Source organism: Prosopis cineraria, unplaced genomic scaffold (assembly GCF_029017545.1).
Source record: "Prosopis cineraria cultivar Desert tree isolate PC_DT_omini unplaced genomic scaffold, ASM2901754v1 PC13, whole genome shotgun sequence".
NCBI lineage: Eukaryota > Viridiplantae > Streptophyta > Magnoliopsida > Fabales > Fabaceae > Prosopis > Prosopis cineraria.
Window position 1 is genome coordinate 2,535,148 of NW_026555344.1, and position 14,946 is coordinate 2,550,093.

General features: G+C 31.6%; 1 protein-coding gene across 1 annotated transcript; it reads left to right on the top strand.

Moving 5' to 3' along the window:
* The first annotated feature begins 395 nt into the window (after positions 1-395).
* On the top strand, positions 396-2,247 carry LOC129291112 (aspartyl protease family protein 2-like). The gene is given in 2 exon segments (XM_054928282.1): positions 396-992; positions 994-2,247. Coding segments are annotated over 2 exon segments (1,443 nt in total). The 5' UTR covers positions 396-455; the 3' UTR covers positions 1,900-2,247.
* The last annotated feature ends 12,699 nt before the right edge of the window (positions 2,248-14,946 follow it).

The window sequence follows — 14,946 nt, forward strand, 5'->3', positions numbered from 1 at the left end:
GTCTTTCTCTTACTTTTTAAAAATAATTTAAAAATTTTAATTTAAAACAAAACAATCCTACCACTATAAAATGGATTAAATTATGTTTATAAAAAGTGATTAATATATAAAATTGAAAGAGTATTTAACAACTTATAAAATTATTAATTTATAATTATATTATATCATGTTATTAATATAATATAACTTTATTTTTATATATATTTAATATTATTTTTATTTAATTATTATATTATTAGTTTAGCCGTTAGCTTAACTGATTAAATCATAAAAGTTGACATCAGTTTAATATTCGTTTTAGGTTTTAAAACATTGGACCAAGCTTTACTGTATAACCAACAGTCACTTTTCTTTTTCTAGCTTCCTCTTCGAACCGCTTCTCTCACCCCTCCCTTCCACTATTTATTCTCCGCCATCTCCATGTTCTCTTGCTCACTCTCCCCCCCACCCCAACCATGGAAGCCAGAGAAGGAAATTCCGTTCTCTTCTTTTCCCTCGTCCCCCTGCTTCTCTCTCTCTCCGCCGCTTCCTCCGTTGACCCTCCTCCATTTCAGACCCAAATTCTAGTCCCCCACTCCCTCTCCCCCCCACTCACACCCTCATGGTCCGAATCCAATGCTGTAAAGACCTCCGAATCCGATCCACAAACTGAACCTGTGATTTCTCTTGAACTGCATCACGTGGACGCTATGTCTTTCAACAAAACCCCAGAGCAGCTCTTCAACCTCAGGCTGCAAAGAGATGCTGCTAGGGTCAAATCCTTCGTATCCATGGCATCCAAGGTTGCTTCTGTGAACCAGAGCCTTATTGGCCAGCCGGGCTTCAGCAGCTCTGTTATATCTGGGTTGGCTCAGGGTAGTGGAGAGTACTTTACTCGCTTGGGCGTCGGCACTCCTCCGAGGAACGTTTTCATGGTGCTGGATACCGGAAGCGACGTCGTTTGGCTGCAGTGTTCTCCGTGCCGGAAATGCTACTCCCAGACCGACCCGGTGTTTTGACCCTTCTAAATCTCGGTCGTTCGCCGGAATCTCTTGTGGCTCCCCTCTCTGCCGGCGATTGGATTCTCCCAGATGCAATAATAAAAAGAACTGTCTTTATCAGGTTTCCTACGGTGACGGTTCTTTCACTCTGGGGGAGTTTTCCACTGAAACGCTGACGTTTCGGCGCACCCAAGTCCCCGGCGTCGCCCTCGGATGTGGCCACGACAATGAGGGGCTCTTCGTCGGCGCGGCGGGTCTGTTAGGTCTCGGCCGTGGGAAGTTGTCGTTTCCTGAACAAACGGGACGCCGTTTCGGCCTGAAGTTCTCGTATTGCTTAGTGGACCGTTCTTCTTCGGCTAAACCGTCTTCGGTTATATTCGGCGACTTGGCCGTTCCGCGAACCGCCCGGTTCACTCCTCTCCTCAGCAACCCTAAGCTCGACACATTCTACTATGTGGAACTCCTCGGGATCAGTGTGGGGGGAGCACGCGTTCGCGGTATCTCACCGTCGCTTTTCCGACTAGATCCCGCTGGGAATGGTGGCGTTATCATCGATTCCGGCACGTCAGTGACCCGGCTCACCCGACCGGCCTACATCGCCTTGAGGAACGCTTTCAGGGTGGGAGCCTCGCATCTGAAGAGGGCACCGGAGTTCTCACTCTTCGACACCTGTTTTGATCTGTCGGGGCAGAAGGAGGTGAAGGTGCCCACGGTAGTGCTGCATTTCCGAGGCTCGGACATGTCACTTCCGGCGACGAACTACTTGATTCCGGTCGACACCAGCGGAAGCTTCTGTTTCGCCTTCGCGGGAACGATGGGTGGGTTGTCGATAATCGGGAACATCCAGCAACAAGGTTTCCGGGTCGTGTACGATCTGGCGGGTTCTAGGGTCGGGTTTGCGCCTCGTGGGTGCGCGTAAGCCGGACCTTGACATGGACGATGGGGACAAATCGACCCCTTAGTTTTATTCCTTTTCCTTTAAATCGTTGGGGTCTTTTTTTAAAAAAAATTAAACAAAAAAAAAGGAAAAAAAAAGATTGGACGCGCGGAGATAACATCTTCCTCGGATTTGGTTGAAGACAGAGGACTAGAGAACAAGCTGGATGTTTCTGCAATTTACGTGCATTGTGTTTGCTGTTGTATTATTATTAGTATTGTCCAATTAATTGAGAGTAACTAAACCCGTTACTCTATTTCGCATGGTTGTATATTATTAATTGCTCATTTGATGCTTCATTTTCATCAAATGCTACATTTGATTGTGTTATTCCTACTTTTGCCATACTTCAAAACATGCTCTTATATGGGTACAATTTGTTGTCTTCGAGTTAAGTTATATGTTCTAACAAAAAAAAAAGTTTAGTTTTGTTAAATTTTTTTGGTAAAAGAGTATTTAGTTATTAAATTGAATATTTTTAAAGTATTTACACATTTTAAAACTTTTTTTTCTAGACCATAATATATAACATTTTCAAAAACTTTTGCTGAGTTCAAAATAAGGTATTATGTAGTTTTTATAATTGTTTCTTCAAATATGTTTCTATTTTAGTTGATGCTTTTTTAAAAAATGATGCATTAAAATTTTAATCATCATCATTAAAATTTTAATATGTAATATAAATAAAAAGATGTAAGAAAATTGAAGAAATTAAGATTTCATTTAACTTTTTTAAAAATTGTTAAATAAGTATCAATACTTTATATTGTGATTAGAAAAAGTATATCATTTAAAAGAAGTTGAATATAGAGATAATTTTAATCAGACTTGTATAAAAAGATGTTAATGTTGCTTAATAAAGATAATGTTATTTCTGACAAAAAAAAAAGACAATGTTATTTATTTGGATTCATATGAATACAAAACATATATTTTTGAAAGAGTTATCTCTTATTTAGAATTAATTTGATTTAAATTCAAATTTAAATTAATAAAAATCTAATATAATTTTAAATATTGGATATCTTGCTTTTTAAAAAATGATTAATATTCTATAGGGGCTGGAATGTAATTGTAAATTATTTTAGTAAAAATTATAATTACTTTGTTGACTTATTAGTTAGGTTGTCTCATAGCAGCATGAAGACTCACTTTCTATACCCATAATCTTTCCCCACTGGCCACCTCTCACACAGCAGCGGTGACAGATGATAGAGCTTGATTATGATAACGTTTTGTAATCTTCACTGTTTAATTTAGTCAAATCTTCATTAAAAAAATGATAATGCTATTGAATAATGGAATGTTATAAATGAAGACAGATAGCCAACGTGGATCGCGGATGACATAGTGCACCGATAATATCAATTCCTCATTGATTGTGGCAGCACCGTACGATAAGGGCATGCTATTGTACGGGCCAAGGGTTTTATTATTTTGTTTTAATGCTTCTTCTCTCTTAAAATTATAAAGGGAAATAATTGAAAAAGACCTGACCACTAATTTAATTCCTTTGGGCTGTGGGGAATTTTCTTAAATAAGGTCCTTTAGTGATATAAATTAAAAATTTTAAATTGTTTTAAATGTCCTCACTAAATCCTTTGCCCTCTCCTCTCATGACTCCAGCACCCGTTGCAACATCGGGCAATTTTCAAACAACTGACAACACCCCTTTCTTTCCTTACTCCTTTATCCTTCCTCCTTTATTTGAATATGAGCTTACAAGACCACCACCGCCAACATTGGCCTCTTCAAAATTGCTTTCTAGCCCTCCCTTTCTTCAGTCTACAATGGGATTTGCGTTCGTGCTGCTATAATTCTATGCTACTTTTTCATAATATCCCTTCAATTTTCATGAAAAAATAAGTGTTAGAGACTTTTTCAAACTCCATGTCCTTGCTTTATTTGAATACACAACCATGATGCTTAAAGTATATAACATTCTTCACAAAAGTGCAACAAAGCTATCATCTTCAGCGATATGTATAAATATCTATACATATGTAAAAGGTCTCTTTGATATGCAATAGGATCCCATCATATGCATTATTCTTCCATTATATGCATGTAATATGTCATTATATGCAGTTGATCTACCTTGAAAGTGTATTTTCTCACAAGTGCAGATGTAATATGTCCTTAATGATATGCAAGAAATCTTCCAATATATGCATATATCTTCAATGGGATGCAATACTCTTCCTGTGATAGAGTTACCCTACACATTTTAAAGGCCTCCCTCAAATGCAATTGGTTCCCATTATGCATAACATCCTTTCACATATGCAATTGATTTATCTTGAAGATACATTTTCTCACGGGTGCAAATATCTTCAATGAGATGCAACAAGTCTTTCAATATATGCAGATATCTTCAATGGGGTGAAACTCTTCCTATGACGGAGAGAGTTACCCTATATATGCAAAAAGCCTCCCTTATATGCAATTGGCTCCCATTATGTGCAGTATTCTTTCGTATATGCATGTAACCTATCCTTATATGCAATTGATTTGTCTTAAAGATGCATTTTCTCACGGGTGCAAATGCCTTCAATGAGATGCAATAAGCCTTTCAATACATGTAAATATCTTCAATAGTATGCAGTACTCTTCCTAAGATAGAGACAATTACTTGCATATGCAAAAAGCCTTCCTCAAATGCAATTGGCTTCCATTATGTGCACTATTCTTTCATATATGCACGTGATCTATCCTTATAAGTAATTGATTTGTCTTGAAGATGCATTTTCTCACAAGTGTAAATGCCTTCCATGATATGCAACTAGTATTCCTATATATGCAAATATCTGTAATGTAACCTCATTTTTTATGATAACTAAAACATATATTCGAATAAATGTTGACACTGGAGAATGCTAAACTTCTTACATTAGTTTTTTATGAAAATCGTTTGGAATATTATGAAATTTTAACATTTGATAATGTTAATAAGTTTATGTGATGTCATTTTTCATGAAAATTATTAAGGATACCCTAAAAAATGGGGGTCCTAAACTTAATTTTCAGGATATCAATAAGGGATATTCGAATAAAATGAAAAATTGAAGACAATAAAGTGAAAAAAAAATTCATTCTCATGATATTCATTTGCGGTATCCTAAAAAATGAGCTTCAAAGCCTATGTAACACATGTTTTCATGATACATGTAAAGGATATTTGAATGTGTGTGTGTGTGTAATAACATATAATTTACTCATTTTTCATGAAAAACATCAAAAGATATTTTGAAAATGCAAATAATTATTTAAAAAATTTATTCATTTTGTATGAAAATACCTATGGATATATTGAAAATGCAAATGGTTGTCTTAAAAATTTGCTCATTTTTCATGAAACACCAAAAGATATTCTTAATGGTTACTATTATTATATATGAAGCTTAATCACACCAACTTAAAGAGTAAAGAAAAACAATTAAATATGAACAAATCCATTTAACATTAAACAATAATGTGTTTTTAATCCATTGACAACATAAACTATATTGTATTACAAGAAGATAATACAAGAATCTAGATATTGTTTACTAAACACCTATACGTGCAAGTGTAACATTCTCACAACAAAAAACGACGAGGGCTAATGTCATTTTCTTCCCCTATTTTCCTAAATTACTTTTGAAACCAATTTTTAAGAAAATCTTATTCCAACAAAGTGATCGAATATTTTGGAATTGGATGAGCTTGCTTCCCTATGTTAATCATAAATGTCAAATAAAGATGCAGTGGTGAATGAGATACAACATCAACTCCATCAATTGCATCAGCAATTACAACATTCTTATTGCCTTCCTCATGACATTCTCTAGATGGCTACTTAAGATCTATCCCTGTGCATAAATTTTGAACTTTTCTTTAATCTCGTAGAAATTTGTTTATTACATTTGAACTAGTGAAAATAGAAGGAGAATTGAAAACTATAACACAAATGGGAAGAATTAAAGTCTGAACAAAAAAGTTTTATCAAATATAATTCATGGATTGGTTTATCTTCTTTATACCAGATAAAGTGAAAAATTTAATAAAACATATGATCATTGATGGGATAGATTCTAGCTAAATATATTAATCTCACCCTCTATCATATCCTCGGAGATGGGGTAAGCACTATTAGAAAATAGGCCATATGCTATATTGTATGTCATAGACATGATCAACAAGGATCTTAATGCAGGCAAAAATATGTCTACTAGAATTCTACATTGATACATTTGCAAACTTTCATGAGCAAATAGTTTACATGACACTAATCTCGATCCTAGGCATCTTTTACAACAAATATCAATATAAACTAGAGGTTTCTTCTAGATCAAAATACAAGATAAGAAAAATGAATATCAAACATGTTTGTAAAAAACAATTCTCAATGAATGGTTGTTTAGCAAAAACATATGCTCCGAGATGAAAAGTCCTATCTTGCTATCATAATCAAACAAATTTCCAACTTGAACAAGGAGCTTTTACAATAACCAAGCAAATTCTCTATGTATAAGGACCACATAAGCACCTGATATAGTTATATCAAAAGTCTTTGTTTATAAAAAGTCTTTTTTATAAACTATAAAATAACTTTGGACATGTATAAGATCCCAAGTAAAACACAAAGATCATCATTTGTAATCAATCGGAAGTGAAATCACAAATTGAATCATCCATTGCAACTTTCTTCCATGGACTTAATTTTTTTTTACATAAACAAAAAGTATGCATTCAAATACCACATCAAATTTTTTTTTACTCAATTAAACAAAAAGTATGTCAAATGTGAATTCGACTCAATTAAGTCTTGTATAAAAATTAATATAATCATAAAATGAAAATTAATTACCAAGATGTTTGTGATCCTTCGACGAGCTTCCTAAAAATCATACTTTCAACCACAAACTTGAACAAAAGCCAAAGATCTTAGGGCTTGAAAAAGTATGGATAACATAAGAAGATTGTGGAAGCAACCCTAAAGAACGATGGTCTAGGTGATGATGGAGTTTGATCACAAGTGTCTTTCTTTTGTAAATCTACAATTGCAAAGTTAGTGATCACAATGGAGTTCGATCACTCTGCTACTCTATCACTTTTTAATAGTTTTCTCACCCTTCATGAACAATACTAAAAATACAATAGCAAAAATTGTGGTACAATTCATGCACCATAATGACACTCAAGGACACAAGCTTATTCTCCTTGGTGGTTACCAAGGAGACGCTGTTCAGGCAAACACTTACTAGGAGCTAGAGAAGCTTTCATTGGAGGAGAGAATGGTTGGGGAAGTGGGATTTTGTTAGGGGCAATAAGGTCATTTGATCTAGCGAATGACCTCAATATATCTAATAATGTCAGTTTAAAAATTTACTTTTTCAAAATAAAATTATAAATTTTCAAAAAGGCTCCTACACATTTAATTATCATGTTACAACATCATTTCAATTTTCTCTCCACTTGTAAGATAATATTAAAAAAATATCATTAATTAAATCTTATTTTTTTAAATTTATTTTTATATTTTAGGATAAAAAATTTTTCCAACCTTATTTTAATCTAGATCTTGTTAAATTTTTCAACTAGAGTCGAACAATCCCACTATAGTAGAGGCAGTACAGGAAAACATAGACAGAAGGAGGGAAGCACATGGCAATTGGCGGTGAGTGAATGGGAGAGAGATGAGGCACATGGGGAGGAGAAACAAAGGTCAAATTCTGGGAGCACCAAGTAGCCCACCGCCCCCTTCCCCTCCCTTTCTATTAAACCAAGTAGCCCCTTTTATATGTACTAGGAGGGTCAAAGTGGTAGGAAGACAAAATAATACTCCTATTTTGCCCTTGAAAACATTAAACTTAATGTGGCATCTCCCTACGTAAGAGTCATAAAGTATCTTGTAAAATATAATATTAAAATATGTAAGGTATTTTAACTTGAATTTTTTAAAGTATTCTCTTAGTCCTAAATTATAAAATAATTTAAAATAAAATTATACACATTAATAAAATACGATAATGATACTTTATCAATTTATTTTTTTTAAAAAAGTTATAAACTTTTAAAAATATCCTTACATACTTAATTTTATGCTACAAAATTATTTCAATTCTCTCTTCATGTGAAGGGTGATATTGAAAAAAATATCATTAATAAAACCTAACTTTATCAAATTAATTTATATTTTAGGATAAAAAATTCCTTTAGCATAATTAATTTGAAATGGAGGGATTATAATTCACAATGTTGTTTCAAAAATACTCTTAATTAGGGATTTAGTTAATATTTTTTTAAATTAGGACACCCTTTTAAATAAGGATAAATACCAAAAAAATATAATTTTAAAGGGAATTAATTAAGTATATTTGTCTGTCACATTTTTTTTAAAATGTTTTATTTGTTATTTATACAAGTCATTTTTCCTTTTTTTTAAACCTTTCATACACAATTTTGAAAATACACTCCAACAATTTTTTTTTAAAATATAATATTTTAATTTTCAAGAAAACTCTCCTTATATGTCATACCACTCTTTTTTAAATTTAATAAAAAAATAATTTTTTAAAAAGTAGTTTTATTATTCTAATTAATGTATCTTAATTTTTGTGAATTAATTAGAAATGATTTAAAAAACTCGAAATGAATAATTCAATTAAATGTGACTCGTAATATTCAACAGAGGGAGTACTTTTTTTTATTAAAAAAAAAAGAGAAAAAAAACCTTGTCCTTGCGGACTCTTGGCTGTAAAACAAAATGATGACAATGCTCAGTGCACCGAGCACTACCTCTTCCCCTTCTTTTACTTTTCCTCTCGAAACCACACTGATCGGCAATTTCCCGCTTGCCTATTTCTCTGCCCCTACTACACGCCTTTCATATTTTATGATGATAAATTTTATTATTGCAGACCACAGACTATAAATGTTTACCACATTGGCATGGTGGGTTACTAGGATCTAGAACATCAAACAAAAAGCATGTGAAACCATGCCAGTGAAAGGCAAAGTATTAACACTTAGATAATTGAAAAAAATATAATTATTAATTTTTATAATTTTATTAAGTTTTACTTTTAGTTTATATAATTTTTTTTAGTATTTTTAATCTCCTATGCTTGTTACCCAAGTCTCTATATACACTACTAAAAAGACTGCAAAAATTAAAAGCAAAATATGATAAAAATATAGGGATCAATGTTGTGTTTTTTTCTATGTAATTTTAACTTTTACTCTTTCGCTAGACAAATGGGCACAAGTACTTTTTTTTTTAATCGATAATTTATTTTTTTGATACTACCGAGCGGACCCTGAGGTAAACGTTAGCAATTTCCACACGGAAACTTTTTTTTTTGCCCTAAAACAGTGTCATTTTTATTAATCACAAAAAAGAATTACAAATATCGATAATCAAAACTAAAAAAAAAATCTAAAAGTTACAACCTAACACACAAAACTCACAAAAAAAAAAATCCTAAAATACAACCGAAAGAACAAGATAAAAAAAAAAAGGATAGGACATGCGTATTTTCCAAATTTATTATTGTTCTCGTATGAAATGTGCTCTGGCTTGTTCAAGCAAGCAAGTGAATACGCGGACTTTAAGGGGTCCAATTATTGAAGGGGATGAATAGAGACAAACTTCTCAGATTTGCATTGTTAATTATATAAAGTTTTATATGTTTGACTGATGAATGATGATTGATATGTCAAATGCTTTATTGGTTATTACATTTTGGGTTAAAAAAAAAAGCAGTTAGTTTTGTTACGTTGGATCCCTAGTTTTAGACATTAAAGAGGTTCTTACTTCTTATTAAGCTATTTATGCCTTCTCCTCCTTTTTTTATTTTCATTTTAAAGAAGGAAATTTATATCTAGATTTTTATCCACACCCTATCTCATTTTTATAATTTTACTGCTTAAAATAGAGCTCCTTTTATGATGTCAAATCAGTTCCTTAAAATGTTTAGTTATACTTTTAACCTCTGATTTTGTCGCCTTTCCTTTTATGAGTTTCATATTTATGTTAACAAAAATGACATTGTCAATTGATCAAGTTTTAGCTGAGCCTGGGCTTAGAGATTTTATTAGAGAGATTGTTGTGAAGTGTATTACCTCAGTTTCTATGAAGGCTTGTGGAATGGTAATTGCTCAAATAAGTTTACGCCTTCTCTTGGCATTAGATACGGTGTCATTTGTTGCCCTATTTGTTTGTACTTATTATGGAGAAATTGAGTCATTATTAGTGATGCTCAAAGACTGGGGAGATGGAATGCGGTTTGGTTAGGTAGAGATGGCCATAAGATTACTCATCTTATGTTTGTTGATGATCTCTTATTGTTTGGTGAGGCTTCTCTTCAACAGTTATCTTATACAATGGAGTGTTTGGAGGTTTTTGGCAAATTGATAGGGCAAAAGGTGAGCATTCAAAAATCTGCTACTCTATTTTATAAGAATGTTGCTAGAACAACTAGAGAGGAACTCCTTCGATTAGTGAACTTTAATGTTGTTGAGGATTTTGGTAGATATCTTGGAGTTCCTTTGACTTATGGTAGATCTAAGAGGCATAACTTTGATTATGTTGTTGAAAAGATTAAAAAGAGGTTATCAAGCTGGAAGGATAATTGTTTGAGTATGGCGGAAAGAGTGACTTTTGCTAAGTTTGTGCTAAGCTCTATTCCTATTTATCCTATGATGATTGCTAAACTTCTTATGGCTATTTGTAAAGAGATTGAATGGATTGAAAAGGCTTTTATTTAGGGTCATGGAATAGAGGAAAGGAAGTTGCATTTGATTAGTTGGCAAAAATTGAAGTAGCCTAAGTATTGTAGTGGGCTAGGCATATTGGATTTAAAAATTATGAATGAAGCATACTTGTTAAAGCTGGCTTGGGCCTTGAGGTCGGGGAAGGAAGGTTTATGGGTAGAGGTACTTCGCTTTAAATGTAATGATGGTAGAGCATTTGAAGATGAGGTGAGAGTTAGGGATGCTGACTCTACTCTTTGGAATGACATTTCTTCTGTCTCGTATCACCTCAGGGGTAATTGGATGGTTGATATTAAGAATGGGAGAGACATTAGTTTCTAGGAGGCACCTTGGGTTAGTATTAGTTGTTTGTTAAGGGATGAAGTTTTGAGACCATTAACTCCTGAGGTAGAAGCGTGGAAAGTATCTGATGTTGTAAATGAGCATAGAGGCTAGCGATGTTTGAAGCATTTTCTGTTTGATGAGGCTTTACTGAGAGTACAATATGCTTTGCCTCCTAAACCTGACGAAGCTAATGATGCAATAAGATGGAATAGAGGAGGGTCTAGAAGATATTTAGTGTGGGAGGGTTATCGGATGTTAAGGGGAGATATAGAGGATCAAAAGGAGAGACTGTGGGGATAAATTTAGGATTGGCCTGGTATTAAAAAGATTCAAGTATTTTTATAGATGGTTGGTGATGGCATAATTCTTACAAATGTAGCTCGTCATAAGCAATAGCTATTTCTGCTAAGTGTGCCATATGTGAGGGCCATGAATCTTTGATGCATGTATTGCATGATTGTCCTGCTGCTTTTAATATTTGGCAAAGACTTGTTCCGCAAAGTTTGGTTAATGATTTTTTTCACTTGGATGAGTAGGAGTAGTAGAGATTTAATTTGCTTGAGACAGGGAGGAATAGAGAAGTTGTTTCATGGAGTTTAATATTTAGAGTTTCTTGTTGGTTAGTTTGGAACAGAAGAAATAGCAGAGTGTTAGGGACAGGGCTGGTATGCTACCTGTATAGAATTTTGGTAGGTATGTGATTGATTTTGTTGATAAAATATTGCATGTACACTACGATGATGGGGTTTTTGGTAGGCCAAGTAAAGTCTCTAGTTTGGTTAGATGGAAGCCTCCTCATAAGGGATGGGTTAAGTTGAATTTAGATGGGGCTAGCAAATGTGCACGAAGGGCTATTGGGCGTGGAGGGGTTGTACGTGGTTGTAATGGGAAATGGATCTTTAGGTATAGTAAGAGAGTTGGTTTTACATATGCTTTTGAGGTTGAATTGTGGGGTGTTTGGTGGGTTTAGAACTGTGTTGAAGGCTGGGTTTTGTTAGGTTGAGTTGGAGCTTAATTCTTTGGCTCTTGTTAGAAAAATCTCAGAATTGTTGTGATAACAAGCTACTGGGTTTTGTTCAGAAATGGTTAGGTAAGAACTGGAGAGTAAAAGTTATGTATGTACAATGTATTGGCAAATCATGGTTTGAGGTTGAGTATGGAGATTGCTATGTGGGATAGCATGTTAAGTAGTGTTAGTTTAATCTATTTTGTTGATTTGTGTGGAATCTCATTTGATTGAGGTTGACTTTTACTGATTATATTTTTGGGCTTTTACCTCCTTGTTTACCAAAAAACAAATGACATTGTTAATTTGAATATGCATGATTCATATTAATTCACAGAAGTAATTTATTATGGTCGAATTTAAATATCATAATCTATTTTGATGTCATATGCATCGGGATTTTTTTTAGTGCATTGGTCCTTTTAGAATTAGGGTTTGCTTCAGGAATAAAAAATAAAAATAAAAAAGATTTCCCCAAGAAGAATGTGTTATTATTATTATTATTATTTTTAACCTAATAAAGTATTTTATTTTAGGGTTAAAGTGAAAAAATATTTAAAGATTTTTCTCTTAAAATTTTTGATATCCTTAAATCAATAATGATATATGAGTATTTGTTAATTTATACATGTCAACATTCTCGAATGTGTTTCAACATCAGGTTGTTTTAACATATTGGAGAAGGGCAATCTCTATTGTATGGTTAATAGGTACTTATACATAATTGTTGATTTAAAAATATAAAAAATTAGATTTTTTTTGTGCCCTAAGTTCGTAACCTTTTATTTTATGCCATTTAAATTAATCTCTCCCTAAGAGTTTTTGCCTAGGGGTGTTTATAGGACAGAACAAAACTTGAACACTTTTACCCTGTGTCTTGCCCCAAAAAATTATTGGGACTAGATTTTTACCCGTGTCTTATCCCGTCTTGTTAAGAATTGGAACGAGACCAGGACGAGATTAGGACGTACAACCATCTCAATAAAATGGATAATGTGAGAGAAAGATTTGAATAATAATATTCATTAATTAAAAATTTAAGTTGCATAACTTATTAAATTTAAAACTAAAACAACATGACTACATAAATCACAACAATTATTAAATTACGTCAATTACAACTATAAATATACAACTTAAAGTCAAGTATACATGAGATATAATATATGATGATAACAATTATAATATAAGAACAACAACAACAGACAAGCTTAGTACAATATAAAGTTATTGTTATTCTTCTTCAGTTGAAATATGTTGAACTAATGACTCTTTAAAAAATATAGCAAGAAATTCAATATAAATAAAAATTATTAAATAAGTAAATATGAGAATAAATTATGTTAATATAATTAATATATTATAAAGCATATATTACTCTGTATTGCTTACTCTATATCATTAAAATTATCAATATAAAAATTTTTAGTTTTAAATAAGAATAGCATGTATTGAAATTATAATTAATATAAGTATAAATTATATTAATATAATTAATATATTTAATGTATATTTTTAAAATAAAAATAATATATATATATATATATATATCTATATCTATATTTATATAATGTTTGGAACAGGACGGGACGTTTCAAGAACAATTTCATATCCCATTCTATCCCAAACTCCTTTTTCATTCTATCTTATAAAGTTTTGTCTCGATTGCTTATGAGTCAAAATAAGACTCATTTCAATATAATTGAGATGAAAATGAATCAATTGAGATGCATATAAGTTGAATACTCCTACCGTTACCTTTTTAGGCTCTCAAAGAAACGTGGGCTGGATTTCCTATGCTTTATGTTTATTGTTCCATGTTTCGCTCCTTGGTATGATGGAAGGCAAATAGATAATTAAATAAGAGAAGATTTAGCAATTAATAAATAAGAATTATTACATTTCTGCACATTTTTGTCGTATTTTATTGTCATTATCTCATTTTAAGATTTACAGCTGAATTTTTATAACCTACATCGCAGTCTCTAAAATTCACAACTAAATTTCTATAATTTATAAAATTTTGGCAATTTATAACTTATTTATAATTAATTTTGCAAGGCTAGCAACTGAGAATTTATAATTTGCAATTCAACTATGCTATCAAGTACCAACTTATGAATTCATTTTAATAATCTATTTTCTTTTTTAATAATTTTTTTGGTCTTTCTTTGTTATTTTATTTCACAAAATTGTAATCCTTTGGTTAATTTTCTTTTTTTTTCAGAGTTTAAGGGTCTGTTTATTTTTTATTTTTAAAAGAAGAAAAAAATTTAAAAAATTGTTTGGATAAGTATTTTTATTTAATTTTTTTCAATTTTTTTCATTTTTAAAAACAAAATTATTTTTAAAATATATTACATTTAATTATTAAAAATTATATAGTTATCTTGACTAACTACTATTATTAATCACCACTACTAATTGTTTATAATCATCACAATCAATTTATTTTTTAATTTTAAAATTATTTTTTAATTGACATAACCAAAATAAATTTTAATTTATTTTATTTTAAAAAATAATTTTAAAAATTATTTTACAAAATAATTTTTAAAAATAAAAAATAAAAACAGGAACCAAACAAACACTGATTCTCCCTACTTGTTTTGTATGCTCCACTTCCACATATCTCACACGAACAGCACGGAATTGGCTTCCCCCTCTCCTTGTGAAGGTTATATGGTTAAGATTTAATATTTTATTTTTATTATAAAACTTTTTATTAAATTTAATCAGCAATCTAGGGAAAACTTTAATTTAATATGGGTAATCTAAATTTAATCTTAACTTTTTTACAATTTTAATATTAAATATTCAATATAAATATATATTGATAATTAATTTATAAAAATTTTAAATTTTTTATTAAATCTAATTATTATTTTAAACAGTCCAATTTAATACTTTATATTAAAATTTAACAGAAGGGGAGAGGAGGG